Source organism: Cyprinus carpio, chromosome A21 (assembly GCF_018340385.1).
Source record: "Cyprinus carpio isolate SPL01 chromosome A21, ASM1834038v1, whole genome shotgun sequence".
Lineage (NCBI taxonomy): Eukaryota > Metazoa > Chordata > Actinopteri > Cypriniformes > Cyprinidae > Cyprinus > Cyprinus carpio.
The window spans coordinates 12,410,988-12,430,190 of NC_056592.1; the positions used below are offsets into that span (position 1 = coordinate 12,410,988).

At 37.2% G+C, this 19,203-nt stretch overlaps 1 protein-coding gene across 4 annotated transcripts in view; it reads left to right on the top strand.

The window, feature by feature from the left end:
- Positions 1-19,203, top strand: part of cadm1a (cell adhesion molecule 1a) — a 244,744-nt gene that overhangs the window by 183,815 nt on the left and 41,726 nt on the right. For all 4 annotated transcript variants that reach the window (XM_042710882.1, XM_042710883.1, XM_042710884.1 and 1 more), the window contains exons 4-6: positions 6,046-6,198; positions 9,326-9,463; positions 13,646-13,804. In XM_042710882.1, coding sequence (XP_042566816.1) covers positions 6,046-6,198; positions 9,326-9,463; positions 13,646-13,804 — 450 coding nt within the window. The remainder of the gene's footprint in view (positions 1-6,045; positions 6,199-9,325; positions 9,464-13,645; positions 13,805-19,203) is intronic.

Consider the following 19,203-nt stretch of genomic DNA (forward strand, 5'->3'; position numbering starts at 1 on the left):
CTCTCAGATTTTGGATTAAAGTCTTCTGAACCGTCATTTTATCTCTCAGCTTCCAATCATTAGCAAGGCTCAGACTCCAGATTTTTGGTCCGTGCAAGGCTTTAATTATCGCCCGTCTTCTTAATAAAACTTTGATGGGCTCTTCTCAAAGTAACCGTGGCCGGTAATCAAAATTGATTGCTGCCATTTAGGAGAAGCAGCATGTGTCCTGGAGCCTCTAGGATTAAACCTGAGAAAACAATGCAAATGAGATTCGGAAGAGGAGCACAGGAGCAAAGGAAAGGAAATGAGACAGATAATAGAGGCAGCCATCAGCCATTGATACACAAAGAAACGTTTTTTTATGCAAGTTGTCTGCACTCGATGGATTGTGAAGGAATGATCCAGGCCTGTTTTTCTTGCTTTATCAGTTTAATTGTTATTTATTATAATTGTAATTAATTGTAAAGTACTTATTGTTTTAAATATATGTTTAATATTGATTTTTAATACATACTGCTGTAAATTCAGCTTTGCCATTACTGGAATGAATTGCACAGTATTTTATGCTTTATATTATGTGCTTTAGAGAGTGGACATTCAAATTTAGACATTTTATATTCCTAAGGTGATAGGAAAGTTGGAATGTGAAGGCTCTTTTGAACTCTTGGCTTCACAGTAGGTGAAGGAAATATGAAGATAAAAAAGGAAACTGAGAATCTTTGGCAGTCTTCAGCACCAGTTCAGCAGGAGGCGTTAACCGCTGTGGAGTTTCTAAAGCACCTCCTCCTCTTTACACACCTCTTACACCCCCCACCTAGTGTGAGCAGAGAGCGACATTTATTTATTTATTACATTTATTCAGCAAAGGCTATTTCACATGACTCACACCAGGGCTTCAACGATCAGTGCGTGAGCTGCTTTGACCTCCATGTGAATGACATTGCAGGTAGTGATAAAAAAAGGGCAATTTACAAGGTCACTGGGTGCAAGACAGTGTGACGTGTAATTTTTTTGTTGCTTTGTACTCTAAAGACCCATACACACCAAGCCAATGGATGGACGCCGGGCGCCTGGGACTTATGTCAGGGCTTCAATGTTCGACACATGGTCTGTTTTAACTTTCACGTCACCAATGTTGCAGATAGCGCTAAAAGGCGATTTATGAGGGTACTGGGTGCAATAAAGTGTGCTGTGTAATTTATTGTTGCTTTGTACCCTATAGGCCCTGACACACCTAGCCGATGGACATATAGCTCAGCTAAATCAGAGTCAGCCAGTCGGTGAAAATGACCACTCTGAAAAACAATACAGATAAAACCATAAAAACAAAAAACGAATAAAGACGAGCAAATAAGTATAAAGTCAAAAGTGAACACAGAGGCTGTTCTAATTTTACATCTTCATCTTACCCAAGCATTCACAAATATTTTCATAATGACATGGCAGTCTGGAATGAAGAAAGTGAAGACCAACTCATGCTTCTCACGCAAGCTGTAGTGAACACTTACATCACAACTATCTTACTGTAACTTCACTCCATAAACATCAACGCATTTGCAAAAATAGACACACTACATATCAAACAAACTTAAAAGCTCGGGGAATGTTGCCACATGTCATATCAAAGGACCTTAAATGCTCTCTAACATTGAATGTCCCATACTTAAACTACACAAACAAGTTACATTTTATTCGTAGCAGTGCATGATATTTTAAGTCTCCTATTTTCTCTGAAATGCGCCATGCTGAGAGGACACAAAGCTGTGACAGTGTTATTTAACATTGTCTTTTTGTCCTTGATGCATAATCTTTCCTTTTTTTACTGAGCCTTTCAGATTCCTGTATGGCATATGCTGCCCATTGCATATATGCCTGTCCTCATATGTTACGACACACAGCCATTGTGCCCGAATGAAACTCTTAAAAAAAAAAAAAAGTTAAAACCTTTTAAAAAAACCCACAAAAAAAAAAACACATTCAAAAAAAAAAAAAAAAACAACAAGCACAAAAAAAGCATTTGTCCGTGCTTTTTTTCAGGGTGATAAGCTTTAAAGGGTTTTGTCAGGCAAGGAAGCTGGTTTACTGGGCAGCATGCCCTCAGAAGGGACCGGAAACCTGAGCTGAGCTTCATTCTCAACCGCTCCCACAGCGCTCTGGATGTAGCTGACCCACAGAAATGTTCCCTCTCACAGCGGTGGGACAACCTCCTGGGGCCCCACGAGCTCTCACTGTCACCGTGTCCGGCGCTGTGTCCGAAAACCCTACAGCAAGCAGCAAAGGGCATGTACACAGTCAAATATGCTGTTGTTATTTGGGTCACAAAGCACTGCTTTTTTTCACCAAGGTTTCGACTTTGTTCATCCACCTCCTTTTCCAAAAGCTAACTAGAGCGAGTATGTAAATTATATCTGGATGTCCTGAAGGCATATTATTTTTTTTACAACTGTCTGTTTGTGCACTTCGCATACTTTTCTCATTTAAAGTTAATATGAAATCAAAATTGACCCTATTTACCTTTTTCCTTGTCTAATTGGAATGAATAAAAACATCACTCAATAAAATCAAATCTTAACCTCCAACTTTCCATTTCATATTAACCCAAAAACATCTTCCAACCAACCCCAATTTTTTTTCTACTATTTTTTCTCATATTTTTTCCTCGGTATCCTTTTTCACTCTGAAACATGGGTCAATGATGTAACACAATTTATTATCTGGATATATTAATTTATTAATTTAAAATGCAATTTGTGCTTTGAATACACCTGTTATATGACATCATGTTTTTAATTTTACAATTTACATTCATTTGTTATTTTTGGAAGAATATCAAAAATATCAGGATTGGCACTATTTTATCTTTTAGTTAAGGTTTTAACATTTTGCTTGATGTTCAAATGTAATGATATTTAAGAATTAATAATAAATACTTTGAAGAATATGTTTTGAAACTTTTAAAAGATTAATCAAGGCGTATATTCTCCAAGGCGTATATTTGACCTTTTTTGATTAGGCAAGTTTAGTTCAGATTGTAAAAATGCATGATTTGACTCTAAAAATGTCATTCATGATATTTAAAAAAATAAATACCTTGAAAAAATATATATTTTTACTTAGTTACATCTCATGACATTACGTTTAATGTATGTATGTATTTAATTATTATTTTCTTTGTCATTGATACTCTTAATATTCATTGACCCACAGACAAGTGAAATGGGTAATAATCGGTGCATCCGACATTCCTCAATTCTTCTCCGGAAACCAGTGGTCTTTCAATGCTTACCCGGTTTTATTCGCCTCACTGATATGGTCTCCCTAGTTTCTTCTCCTCTCTTTTCCCCATTAGAGCTGACACCGCGCTTATTCATGTTCTCATAATGCTCTAATTATTGCTGTCTCTCCACCTGACGCATAGTCACAATAGATTATAAACCAGTTTGGCTTCTTGCTCCTTATCAGTATATTTTAATCCCCACATTTCCCCAATCAATAAATTGAATTAAATCATTAGCATGCCCTCCCCTTGACAGCCACATTCCCGCTTTCAAGCTGGCTGTTCTAATTAGTCGCACATTACACAGCGGCTACATGAAAGGCGCACTGCTTGGTGTTTCAAAACAAAGACCACCACAATGGCTGCTGGAGATCACAGCACTGCTGTTGGTCCATGCATTTCTTTTTGGGCACGTGTGGCTTTATTACTCCCAAGCTCAGACATGTACCTGAATAAACTGCACACACACTTGTGTTGAATGGAATATAGATGTAAAAGCTACATGTGCGTGATGTTTTATTTATTTGTATTTTCGCTCTGAGCTTAAACCGCACTGACATCATGATCAAAGGTGAGAAATACGTTGCCTTGGCAGCAGGGTCTTGCGTGCACAATCTGAAAGAAATGGACTCTGTGCATCTCCCACGCTGGGGATGGCAGTGGCACACTCGGACAGGGGGATTGAGGGGGCTCGTGTGGGGAAATACAAGTATAAGAAAGCCCTTCGTAATAAAGAACGGTGAAGATCTTTTTCCTTTTGCGGAGCACATAGAGAGATGGCAGCCCTTGTAGAGCAATGTGTTTTTTCTCTCTTGCGTGCACATGCTCTCTCTCTCTCTTTTTTTCTTTTGAATGTAAGCGAAAGAGCATGGCTAACCAGCTGGATCCAAGAACAATCAACACCCTGCGCCATCAGGGCCTGCTTTCATGATCCCATCGCTAAAGAAACCCCAAAATATCCCTAATTATTTCCCCATTTATTTCCCCACTTAATTAATTAATTAATGGTCCTCTCATTTTTCCTCTCCTCTTGCTCCTTTGAACTCGGCTGTTGCAGGCTAGAACAAACGCATGCGCGAGTGCTCTTGGTGTCGTAAATGGTCTGTCGATCAGCCTGGAATTTATCCGCGAGTGGGGGGCGGTTGGGGGTGCCGGTAGCCTTTCATCTCTCTTTCTCCCATCTCTCCATATTTCACCCTCAGCAACATTTACTTTTCATGCTCAGCCTCCCACACCGGCAAAGTGAACCCTAATGGACTCCTCATTATTCTGGGCCGAAAAGATTCTGTTCCTCCACGTAATTAGGAGAGAGAAGTGTAAGTTAGGATCGGCATGAGATTCTCGCAGTCACATTGTAGCTTTCAGATCCGCCTTTAAACTGAGGTCGTGTCTGCCATATTTGACATAAGCATACAGGTGTCCCGGTATATATACAATTAAAAGATAACAGATTGTCAACTTTTTATTATTATTATTATGTGAAAGTCACGTTGACCACTTTTATCTTGCCATGCCTTCATCATTGAATTTAAATGTCACATTTCAAATGGCTTTTTGTGTATAGATATTCAACATCCATTCTGATTTTACACAAATTATGATGCAAAATGTTCATTTTTACAAAATAAGAGGGATCATGGAAATTGCATGTTATTTTTTATTTAGTACCGTTTTGAAATAGCTTGCATGTTATTTTTTATTTAGTACTGTCTTGAATAAGCTATTTCACATAACAGATGTTTATATATATTCCACAAAACAAAATAATAACTGGATTTGAAAAAATGACCCCTTTCAATAGTTACACATCAACATACTGTTCAAAAGTTTACACCCCCTGGCTCTTAATGTATCGTGTTTCCTTTTTGAGCATGAGTAAATGTTTTCACCTGTTGTAATAGTTTTATATGAGTCCCTCAGTTGTCCTCAGAGTGAAAAGAGGATCTTAAAATCATACAGTCACTGCTGGAAAGCGGTCAAATATGCAGAAGATGCTGGAAAACCAAAGAATGTGCAGGAGCTGGAGTATTTTCTGAAGATCGTGCCCCCTTCTGGACTGATCGCCTATGAATGACAGTATCTGTCATCTGAGTGCATGAACCGAACCATGACTTCCGTACAGTGACAGTGCGGGAAGAATAAATGTACCATTACTCCCCTAAAATATACAGTATATAGTCATTTTATTCCAAAAATGTAATTTCCACCATGCACAGAATTTTATCAAACCAGTTACACATTTTGCATGTACTGTATATCCACCGGTGGACATTAGTCAAATTGAGTGTATTTTAATGGTGTGTATTTGCTAAAAGTCTTTAGAGACAAAAGTGTCCAAGAACTTTTTTTCTTAGGTGTCGAAATGAACAGGCGCTTGGGTGTCACAGTGGTCTAGCATTCCATGTCCCATTGCTACTGTCCCTGTTTCAAACCCCAGTACAATGCTCAGGTCAGACGATGCCAGAAATAGATGCACCCGTGGTCCTGAGTGTGAAACAATCTCAATCACTTCAGTTATTCCCATGGAGCACCTTTCAACTAATCTGAAGAATATATTGTAGCCTGCACGTTTGTTAAGCTCCCCTGGTGTCAGTTATAAGCAATAGCTTAAAGAAGCATATGGCTGCCTTTATTTGCTTCAGTGGAAACACAATTTAGCCTTCAGATGGGGAAAAATACTGCTAATTATCTCCAACACGTTCCTATTGTTGCTCGCAATGGAAGCGAAGTGTGAAAATGTGACTTTTCATTCTATCATCTGCTCTCTTTCTTTTTCAACTCTCCAGCCCTGAAAGATGCTCGATTCCAGCTGGTCAATTTCTCAGACAACGAGCTACGTGTGTCATTATCCAACGTGTCTCTCTCAGACGAGGGAAGATACGTGTGCCAGCTCTATACAGACCCCCCACAGGAAGCCTACGCCAACATCACTGTGCTAGGTATGAACACTCATGCATGCATGTACACAACATACAATACACACACAGTCATTTATATTTTTATTTATTTATTTAGTCTAATATATATATATATATTTTATTATTATTTTATATACTCAGCTAGACATCATGTTAGGTTAAAAGAAGTTCAGCTTTGAGAAACATGTCTCAAGACACCTGTGTTTCGCTCCACCTTCGCATTCAGATCAAGTTAGTCTACACTTTATATTTTAAGCACAGTAGAAGCTGCATATTTAATATGAAGGTCTAAATTATGGCTTTAAAACCTTTTTTTTAAATACCTTTAATAAAATGCAGTTATTTTAATTATCCCATGGCCTTATAATATACTCTAAGACATCATTTCAAGTTAAAAGTAGTTCAGCTCTAAAAATAACTCACCTCAAGACACCTGTGTTTTGTTCCACCTTTGCGTCCAGGTCAAGTTCATTTCATATTTTAAGCATAATATAGGTCTAACTTACCACTTTAATATATGGCTATGAAAAAAAATCTGCATTTATTCTTTTATTTTTAAGGGTGTTTTTAAACTTGGTCATTTTAAAGGTTCTGAGCATGGTTTGCTGAATTTTTTGCCCATATATGAATGCTCCAAAGCGAACCAAGCCAAACCATTTGAATACAGTTCGCTCTCAGATATTGGTAAAATAAAAAATTAAAAAATATGCATTGTGCACCTGAACTGCTAAGGACTATTTGATAAAATCCATGATGTCATATATCTGAACAAGCTGTCCAGGACCTCCAGCAGATAAATTTAAATAAATAGGCCCACAACATTAAAGATCCTGCAGTATATTTAACTGTAGGCATGAGGTACTTTTTTTTTTTCTCTTAGTGTGCACCAAACCCATCTTGTGTGTTTGCTGCCAAAAAGCGTTTTTTTTTTTTTCCTCCATCTGACCATAGAACCCAGTTCCATTTGAAGTTCCAGTAGTGTCTGGCAACTGAATATGCTGGAGTTTGTTCTTGAATGAATACATTTTTCTTGATACAGATTCATATCTTACTCGCATTGTACGCACATCTGCACTCCGTTGTTTATGAAGAGAGAATTAATTCACCAGAGATTAAATTCAGTCAGCGAAGAGTGCACTGAACAAAACTCTGGTGTTTTAGCGATGTCTCATCTGAACGCCTCTGATTGGTCATTGGTCAGCTCAACAGAATCATGTGTGATTGGTTATAATGTGCAGCGCTGTACAAAATTAATATTGTGAAATATTATTATGATGTAAAATAAAGTTTTTTCTATTTTAATATGCATTAAAATCTGTGTCTTTATATTATATATATATATCTTTATTCCTGTGGTGCAAAGCTGAATTTTCAGCATCATTACACCAGTCTTCAGTGTCACATGATCCTTCAGAAATCATTCTAATATGATATATGATTATATGATATGATACTTTTTTCAGGATTCTTTGATGAGTAAAAAGTTAAAAAGAAGAACATTTATTTAAAATCTAAATCTTTTCTAGTCACTATACACTACCATTCAAAAGTTTGGGGTCAGTACAATTCTAATAATAAATCAGCATATTAGAATGATTTCTGAAGGATCATGTGACACTTTAGACTGGAATAATGGCTGATGGAAATTCATCTTTGCATCACAGAAATAAATTATATTTTAAAGTATATTAAAATAGAAACCATTATTTTATATTGTAATAACATTTTGCAATTTTTCTGTATTTTTGATCAAATAAATGCAGCCTTTATGAGCATAAGAGACTTCTTTAAAAAACATTACAAGTCTATATAAATATATATGATACTATAGAACATATTTATATATAGAATAAAAAATCTTCCCACATGTGGTCACGACCCCAGGGTTGAAACCTTTGGATTAGACAAACCTGAACCTGTTGTTTTGACTGTCAGATTTTTCATAAGGCACTTGGCGCATAAACAAACACCCACAGACACACACGCAGGGCTTCTTTGTTTCCTGAGAAATCCTTTTATGATCAATCACCAGAGTGGAGCAGCTTTTATGAGATGCTGCAGCAGTGTAAAATCAAGATATAGCCATTCATCTTCACCTAACAGAAGGGCCGAGACGTGGCCAAGCCAGATCCTGAGCGCCAAGTCATTCATATTTCAGAACGGAGCCGTTACCCCACATGTGCGCACACACACACACACACAATTTCGCAGCTGTTTGGAGGGGCTGCTGAAAGCCCTCTAAAAACGCAACAAGCACTTCACCTGCTACTTCCTTTGAGGACTCAGCTGCATGGTGGAGCATTTCAGTGGAATTATTGTTTATGTGTTTGTGCCTGTGTGTCTTTGTGTACATTTGAACGCTTTGCTTCGTTCTGCGTCTTGACATAACTGCATGGAAAAATCCCCCACACTTAAAAGTGATTATTCAGTTTTTGAGAGCAGAGTTTAGTGCAGGGTGGGTATTGAGGGAGTGGGATTGCTGAGAGCTCACTGAATGCTGTCGAGTGGATGGCTCCAAAGCTTCAGACGCCCAAGTTGAAGCAGAATGCTTGAATGGAGCCCTGCTGCTCAGGGAGAGCAAGAAACCTGAAAATCAACCCTGTCCAAAAAACGCCACACATTTTTGCCATATTGCTAGAAGCCTAAGATTTAGGTGACCTTTTCAGGCAAGCATTTTAGATGTAGTGACCCTCTTGGAAGTAAGGACCAATGAAAGTGAGCATGTCTTTTGAAAACACTGTTATCACGGCATATCCACCTGAGCACCAAAATGAAAAGGAAGCCTTTAGAGATGTTGGTTACAATATGCCTATGAACATTCCCAATTATTCAGGTCAGTGTAGAATGTTCTAGCAGATTTATTCCGGTCTACTGTTGCTTGTTGCTTGTCTACTGTTGCTTTCTGTGTTAAGCAAGATGTTTTTCCACTTTTCATGTTATAGTTATCCGTGTCTAATACTTTCTCAGGATATGCTCCATTATGTCATTTGTAAAACCGAATGAATATACTCACCTTTTTATCCACCACTAAGTGTTCAACCATCATAAATACCCTCTATGACATCTATCAGTGCACCATGGGCTAAATGTGACTCTAGTGGTGCTTGATTTACAGACCACCTTGTAAAATCTGTCTATCCTCTCTCAGTCCCACCAGGAAACCCAATCATAGAGTCCCGCGAGGACATCGTCAGAGAGGGCAATGAGACAGAGATAACCTGCACCTCCATGGGCAGCAAACCCGCTGCAACGATCAGATGGATGAAAGGAGACAAAGAGCTACAGGGTGGGTCAAGTCACATTGTGTACACACAAACAAACCACGTGTTTACCAGGTTTGTTTTCATTTTGCCTGGTATCCCACAGAGTGAGTTTCTCCCAGTGCACTGAAAACAAAAACACAATAAAACAAAAAAACAAAAACAACAAAACAACTTAGATATACTAGCAAAAAACTTTCATATAATGAGTGAATTTCTCACAAAAAAATAATTATTCAAAAAAATAAAATTTATTCAGCAAAGACACATTAAATTCATCAAAAATTACATTAAAGAAATAAAATTTCTCAAAAAAATACCTGTTTAAAACAAATCTACATAAAAACACTTATAATTATATAAAAAAAACATTTAAAAAATACTGTTCTTTTGAACTTTCTGTTTCTTTTCTTCAAAGAATCCTGACAAACTCATGAAACACTGCAGAGTGTAGTAGTAGCATTGCCAACAATGCATACAAAACAGATAGAAAAATCATTATAAATCATTACAATAACACACAAAAATAGAAAACTCATTTTAAATATATATAAAAATACTAAACCAAAAACATTTAAAATTAATTTTTAAACAAATAAATAAATACCAAATAATAAAAATATAAACATTTATGTACCATGAAATTTTCAATAGTATTTTTGATTTATTTAATTTAAAACAAATATATTTTTAAAAACTATGAATCAACAAAACTATATATATATATTTACACATTTTATAATAACATTCAACAATATGATACATAAAGACTATGAAATAAAATTATGTAATTAAAAATTATGAAATCACAAAATATAAAATTTAAATTTTTGTTTTTTTTTTTTTACAGTTTTAAACTTGCCAACCTGCCCATTTATTTATTAATTTATTCACTCATTTGTTTAGTTTTATATTACTTATTTATTTACATACTTGCACATTAATTTATTTATTTACACATTAATGTATACATTTGTTTAGTTTTATACATCAATTTATGAGAAACACAAGTTCAATCAAGTGTGTCCAAACTTTTGAGCAGTAGTGTATATATTTATTATTTGACATACCCCTTCTCTACATATTATAGACCAAAGTGTATAAATGCTTGAATGTCTTACAATGTTTTCATAAAAGTCATAAGTCACAAAACCCCCACCTAAACACCCTCCAAACAAAATTAACCCACACACAAAACATGCTCATTTTCCTTAATGGTCCGTGTGGGTGAGCGAGAGACCTTACCTTTAACCCACAGACGTCTAGACACAGACAATATTCACATATACAAAAAATACCTCATAAAATCTCCCAAAAAAACATACACCAAAAAAGAGACTAAAAAATAGTACTCCACGAAAGATTTTCTTCATTTGGTAATTAGCAATAAGCTCAGTCAGGGGTCTCCGATTCTCTCCAATGGAAGTTTCAGCAGCTATTACACAGCATTGTTCTGTTCATTTGTCACCGGGTGTTTTGTTTTTATGTAACATCAATATATATTTGGACAGTTGGACAAATCTAGCACTAAAGATGAACGAGTTTGCCTCAGTGAGATGGACAGCAGGACATGAATATTCTGTTCTTGTATAACGGAACGGTTTGAATGGAGGAAGAGAAAGCGATTGAAGAATGTGAGGAACCCCTTTCCTGACACAGGCAGTGCAACGCTGGCACTCACTGGCTGGAAATTGCTTTTGGCCCCTGCGCCTTCGGATTTATTTTTAATTAAATGTCCTCATCATTCAGCCTAATTACCTCTAGAATAATCAGGCTTTTTTAAATATCATTTAAAGGTTACACCCATACAGCCCCCGAATGTAAACTCAGCCGCCCCCATGATGTACAGCCTCATTCTCCCCTCACACTCACACATGCACAACCTTCCCAGCCTTAACCGTGTTTTGTGCTGCGTTTAGTACTTCTGTTTTACATCCTGCTCCATTGTTGACACACACCTGTCTCATAAGACTAGCTGAATGAACGTCGGGAAACAATGAGTTGTTAATTTCCTCCTGTCAGACGACGTCTGGCCTGCTCATTGTGTCATTGCTTAAAAATATAATCTCATTTCAGTTAGCCCACTAAGCTCAGCTGAAACACAATGGCATGATTCAAAATGTTTAATGGCTCTAAGGAAGTTTGCTAAATACTCATTTGGCCCCAGATCTCCAGACTGCCCTATTCCAGGGAGTGACTTTCCATTGGAAGGATAATAGGGAAAAGGGGAGAGGGCGAATTATAGAGAGCGAAAAATCTGAAGAAACCGTGAATTCAATAGGGACAGGATCTCTTTTGATATTCAGCCCACTGTATCGCTGCAGATCGGGACTAATCAGAGCTCCTTTGCATTTCAAAAAGGGAGATGTTATTGAAATGAAGAAATGTCTGAATGACAGTGATTGACCTGTGATTATCTCTTTATCAAAAGTGACTGTGGCATTGTGAGGGAGAATATAGACGTGCTTCTGGGCTCTCAATGAGCTCTGTGTCTTCACTTATTTGAGATATGATTGTCTGAATATCCATTCACTGCTGATAATGCTGCATGCAGAACGAATAAATGCCCAAGACAAGGAATTGTCAGAAAAAAAAAAATTATAATAATTGTCTAGAGTTTTGAGATGGCTAGATTTCCAGCAGTGCCATTTTTGGACATTTTTATGATTTATGGTAAAATTAGCATTGTGGATTGTTGATAGCATTGATAACACAGCCAGAAGATAGATGCAATCTGCACATACATGATAAAAGAAATATAGAAATCACACATACATTTCAATGTATGATACAACTGCTCCATACATAACTTAAAGGGTGCTTATGCAAATAGACAAAAAAAAACCTGAGTCAGTTAGACTTATTTTTATCAAAAAGAAATTAACGATTTTATCATTAATAGAGCCTATTTATGCTAAGGGAAAATAGCATATTTTCTTAGCGATAGATAGATAGTATTTTTTGTGATATGCTATGTACACTATGTGCAAATAGCTAGATTCTATTTATATTATGTTAATATAGTAGGATATTCTGCTAATTACTTATTGCAAATAGTTGCAATTATCTGCATTGTAATACATTATAAAACAGTATTCAATAATAACTTAGTGATTTATTTCAAATAAATATATTGATTTAATTCAAAATATTAAATGGATGCCACCTATTGGGACAAAAGCCCTAGACCTACCCTAACCCTACCCGCTTCTTTATTTTCAACTTTTTGATTATTTCCTTAATTTTTATTAAAAATAAATGTTTTTCTGGTATGATTTGAAATCTCCATAAGGCAGATTCGAACCCGGGTTAATCGCGTCAAAAGGAAGGACACACGCTTTACCACCTACGACACTGAATCTGATGACTGATGACCATCTTTTGTAATGTTGACTAGCGCAATCACACATTGGTTGGTGAAGTTTCTCTGCCAACAAGGCGACCTATTTGCACTTAGTGTAAATAGACACTCTGAATTTCTTTTTTTTTTTTATATTCCCAACAGTTAAACTGTTGCCTACAGAAAAAACAGGGGGTGCTGTAGCACCCTTAGCACCCCCACTTCCCGCGCCTATGCAAATACACAAACAGGACAATAGGTCCTTCTCTCTCTTGCGTTCTTGCTCACCCTTTCTCTCCTTCTTCCTCTCTTTCCACCCACTCGTGTTTCTCTCCACAAGGCCAGAGCAGTAATTGAGTGATGGAGGTCTGTGCGACGCTGCGAGGCTATTGTCTGGAGCCACACAATGACTCCGAGTCTTTTGTGTTCTTCATGCCCACTTGATGCTGCTGAAGGAGGGCTACGGGTCAGAGGCATCCACTACAGCCATTATATCTCACTTCATAAAGCACAAACACACCATCACAGCCCACACAGTTGCCAGTGAGTGACAGCTGCATAACAAGCCTCAAAAGGAAGTGATTTGGGGCTGTTTTTAAGCCACATGGCCCCTCTCATATGGTCACATTTCAGATGAAGCTGCAGGGGGCCATTTACTGTACACATGTCATCGATAAGCTAAAGTGAGCCTCCATACGTCACATATGTGCAAGTCGTTAGAGGATCCGCTTTGTTAGACGGCTCACAGGATGTAACGTATACTGTGGCCTTCAATACATTTAGCCACCCGTGGTTTCTTGACAGAGATGCTAATGAAAGCAATTTGTTTTAAATTTATTTGTCTCTGATTGGTTTCTGTCTCTCACAGGCAAATCTAAAGTGGAGGCCACATATGACAGGATGTTCACTGTGACTAGCTGGCTGAGGTTTACTGTCATGAGAGAGGATGATGGAGTCCCTGTGGTTTGCATTGTCGACCATCCAGCAGTCAAGGACTTTCAGACGCAGAAGTACCTGGAAGTACAATGTGAGTGAGCTGGCACTTTAAGAGATATTTATTAATATTATATTATGTGAATAGTATGTATGTATGTATGTATATATATATATATATATATATATATATATATATGCATATGTGTGTATTTATATATATACATAATAAATATACACAGTATACACACATATATAAAACTTTTATTTTGGATGTGATTAATCGTGATTAATCATTTGACAGCCCTAATATATATATGTATATACTGAGTGTGTGTGTGTGTGTGTGTGTGTGTGTATTTATATATATAAAGTATACACACATATATTATGTAAACATTTTTATTTTGGATGTGATTCATCGTGATTAATCATTTGACCAGCCCTAATATATAATACTGAGTGTGTGTGTGTGGTGTGTGTGTGCTGTGGTGTTGTGTGTGTGTGTGTGTGTAAAAAATTGTGTGTGTGTGTGGTGTTAATATATATATATATATATATATATATATATATATATATTATACATAAATGTATAAATGCTTAATGTCACAATAATATTCACATAATATGCTGGGCAACGATTCAATTTTTTTAATCATGATTAATCACATGATTTTTCTGCAATTTTTAATCATGATTAATCACATGATTTTTCTGCAATTAGGAACAGTTGCCTTGAACCAAAGCCGAGCGCGATTGTCCCCCTCCCCACTGCCTTCAGATGCTATCAGAATTATCGTAAATACAAGTTTCCTCATCAGAAATTGGACATAAACGGCCTCTCAAAATATATTTACTTCTCTGAGATTATTTTGATACTCGAGTTAGGCGGGCCATAAACTTTAAAGATGTTGGAGGGTACAACAATTGCTGCTGTCAATACTATTCTTTGCTATTCTTTTTTAAACAACAACTACATCACCATGTCTTATCGTTAAAGGAGTGCCTATTTATATATAGGCCTTTGAAGCATATTGTATGTTTTATAAACTGTGAAATAAACATGTATTTGACCAAAATTCCAGAATTGTATCAAGCTAGCGCAGTGAATGTTTATGGCTATCAACCAATGGAATATTACATTTTTTTCTTTCCGACAACAAAACGAATGCAACAAGCTCGTAATCAAGACTTCATTAGTTGGAAATAGGAAGTTTCCAATAGTACATGAAGGCAGCAGAGAAGCGCTTGTGCTCTGCACAGTAAAGTGCATCATTTTGTCAACTTTGTGGTTTATTATTTTGAGTCTTCGGGACAAAGTTCGTTTAGCCATCCCTGGCTATGTTGGAAGAGGTGGGCCAGAGCACGGTACAGTTGGGCTCGGGCACAACACGCATGTAGTGTGAGCACGATTACCGTGCTGGAGCATGATTGCGTTAACATTTCTGATTGCGTTAACATTTCTGAGCAGCAAAAGTGATAGATCTGTAATTCTGAGAGGCCCATGTGTAACCGTGTCCCAAACGACTCAAAATAATAAACCACAAAGTTAACAAAACGATTCACTCCACTGTGCTGAGCGAGAGCGCTTCTCTGCTGTCTTCACGTGCTATCGGAAACTCCTTATTTCCCACTTATGCACGAGCACATTGTATTCTTTTCTGTTAAAAACAACAGTGAACAGTGATTAATAGCCTAAATAATTTTATCGGGAGCACTTCATGTGAGCGCTGCTGCAGTCTTAGGCCCACCCCAAATGCTTGGTTGAGACACGTGATGACACCAATCCCCAGTACTGATCAACATCCCACCCTTCCTGTGACCCATGGTTTGTCTGTATGTGTTTTCAGAGCCAGTGATCATCGGACTTTCAAAAGAGTAATAATATAAAAAAACTGTTAATGCGCAATAAATAAAGTTGTTGCGTTAATTAATTAAATGTGTTAACGCAATAATTAAATGTGTTAACGCAATAATAATGTGTTAACTTGGCCAGCCCTGATATATTAGGGTTGCTCCGATCAGGATTTTTGAGGCCAATTGCCCATCACAGAAAGCAGTATCTGCCAATACGATCACCGATACCAATCTTTTTAAAGCCTTCTTTTTATCATGTAGAATTATTTACAGTCATATTCCAATCAGGAATTGTAGACATTTATTCAGGGCCTGAATTTTATTTTTGAAAACGGAGGAAATCCCCCTCTTGAATTAGTACTGTTAAATAATAGTATATTATGGCAACATATATTAATAATGTAAATATATTTATTTTTTACTAGATAAAGGTGTGTTTCTTCTTCCTTTTTTCTTTGGAGTTGTGTAGAGTTAGGATTTTTCTTGTTATCTTTGTCCTTGTGTTAGAAATCAGTCAGGCCCATACTTTCCATTGTGAGAGCAGACATAAGCCCCGCCATGTCACCTGGCCTTTGAAGAAAGATTAAGCATGTTTTTGCGCTTGGGTAATTCAGTCACGACACAGAGATTGTGCCTCTGATTGGAGGAGAGCCTTGGGAACTGTCTTCTGTGATACAGATACAGATACAGATATGATTTTTAAAGATGTTTTATTTCGATCCTTAAGCATATTCTTCTTGAGGTTAATCTTGTCTGTCACTGGATTTAGAAGATCACCAGAAAAGGCTTCTTTGCCTGACCTTTATCTACCAAAGGCAACACATCTCCAGAAACTGCAGGATATTTGGTGCCCAACTTAAAGCAGAAAAATGTAAAACCATTTTGTCTGTGCTATTTAACTGGATTTCGTGCTCAAGGCCAGCCTTTGTCATGCTCCGGGGAGAGCTGGTACACAAGTCATTGTCTGGCTCACTCTTCTTCCAAATTGTGCTGCTTAAACTGGGAAAACAATCAATGTTAAAAATCACTGAGTGAAGGCAGCCTTAATGGAGTTCATTTTTACACTATAAAATAGAAAACCATTGCTGTGGATATTAAATAAGCCAGAAATATTGATAGCTACACCATGCAAACAGTTCCACCGATGTGCAGTTCAGCAGCTTGAGGGAAATTAAACGCTCCGTGGTGGCAGTGCTAAGAAATGATGACAATATCTTGTGTCAATAATTGTGTTATTAGAATTAGAGTGACCTTTTCTGTCCAGCACACCATCAGACACAAACCGGAGGCCGGTGGCGCTGCTTTCCATGGATTTAGTGCTCGTGTGCCCAGGAGAGAGAGAGAGAGCGCTTTGGAAAGGAACTAATGCAGGGGAAGCTTCAAAGCAAGAAACTTTCACTCAGAGCCTTTCATGCGAAGAGTTTGAAGATGACAAGGGGAGAAATGGAAGGAGTCTCCATAGAGCTGAGACAAACAGGTGGATATTCCTCTTACAGAACTTCTGAGTGGACCGCTCTCTCTCTTTCTCCATTTCGCTTTAGCCAGGCTGTCCATCATGGACACAGAAATGTTAGCTCTGACAGGGTGTAATTTGGACAGATAGAAGGCCAACAGATCACTTTTTGTTGATAGAAGAGGTCAAACAGGAAAGCATCAAGTGGGCAAAGCACTCAACAAATTTAGCGATTACCAAAAAGCCAGTTGAAACATCAGCCCTGAAATAATGTGAAAAATCTTGTCAGGACATTGACGCTTATTTTTTTCCTGTCGTACACTTTAAAATCCAACAAAGTGTGAAATCCGTGGGTCAAAGTCAAGTCACTGTTCACTCAGCATCTAGTCTATTCAAAGTGCTGTAAGAGACGGTGAAATTGAAAGAGTGGGATCTAGGGGTTATTGTGGGCAACTTTGACATGGTTTCAGCGAACTAATCTTCACCCTTTGAATCCACAAGGACACTCAGAATCTCTCTGTGTGGATTTTTTGTAAATTCCTTGGCCCTTATTCATGACCTGCCTCCAACGCAAGTTCTGCTGCTTATCCTGATTCATGCATACTAATGACTCTGTGCTATTTACATTACAAACCCGCTGTTTCATCTATAAGTGCATGTCTACTGTTTAACCCACATTGCTTGCCAAAGTGAGCGAATGATGTCATTAAAGTTGCACATGGGAGCAGCTCCATGGAACGTACACACAGCGCTGTCGCATAAGCATCTGTGCAACGCCACTTCAAGTTCTATTACTGGGAGAATATTAGATTTGGTTTCCTTTGAGAAACTAGAGGGCTGGATTCCGGCCAGCACTGGAATGGAGCGTAGGACTGGAAAGGCATAGCTCAGCCATTACAACCTGTCAGTTTGAGAGGATGAATACCTCAAAGGAAACAGCAGGAACCTCAGAGCGCACATCTCATGTGGAGCCCACTTACATAACCATGTTGGGCTTGGCAAGCGTACCATGGCCTCCTATGAATTTTGGGAACTTTAAAGGGATAGTTCACTCAAAAATGAAAAATCTGTTGTCATTTACTCACTCTCATGACGTTCCAAACCCGTAGGACTGGCTTTCTTCTACATTTTCTGAAAAATGTGTTTTTGTCCATATAATGGAAATCAGTGGAGTCCATCTGACTGTTGTTTTTGACTCCATTGACTTTCATTGTATAGACAAAAAAAAAGAGTTCTTCAAAATATCTTCTTTTGTGTTCCACAGAAGAAAGTTAGTCATACAGGGTTGAAAAGACATGAGGGAGAGTAAATGTCATCAGCAGAAGGTATTGTATTGAGAGTGATGAATCATTCACAATGAGAATAGAAATATTAATCAAGAAAATAAGTAAATTTTGGTATCAAGTTCACTTCAAGAGGGTTTAATGGTGCTAGTATGCTCTCTGATAGCCCTATATTGGTAACATTAGTTAACTACATTAGTTAAGATAAACTAGCAATGAAAAATACTTCTAAAGCAGGGGTTCTGGCCCTCGAGGTCTACTTTCCTGTAAAGTTTTGCTCCAGCCCTTATCAAACACTCCTGAACAAGCTAATCGAGTTCTTTAAGATTACTGGCAAGCGAGTTTGATCAAGGTTGGAGCCAAACTCTGCAGAAAAGTGGACCTTGAGGGCACCTGTTCTAAAGCATTTATTAATCTTAGTTAATGTTGATTGAACATTTACTAATACATTTATTAAAATCAAAAGTTGTATCTGTTCATGTTATTTAATGGACCTGACTAACATGGACTAACAATATACAGTTGTATTTTTATTAACATTAATATAATTTACTAACATAAACAAAGAATATTAAATACTGCAAAATGTATTGTTTTAATGTATTGCTCATTGTTAGTTAATGTTAGTTAATGCATTAAATAGTTAACAAATGGAACCTTATTGTAAAGTGTTACCCCAAATACATTTCTAATAGAATTACTGTTGGCAAAGGCTGTGCAGACTTTGCTTTTTCCTCTCTATTTTTTTTTCTGTTGCTTTGTTTATATACTTATTGTTTTTTCTTGTTAATTTGCACACCTAACTGTTGTTCCTTTTTCCATTATGCCTAATGAAAGGCCAGTAACACTTTCTTGCCTTTTAGTGTTTCTCATGCTCAGTTTTTTTAATGTCTTTTATGG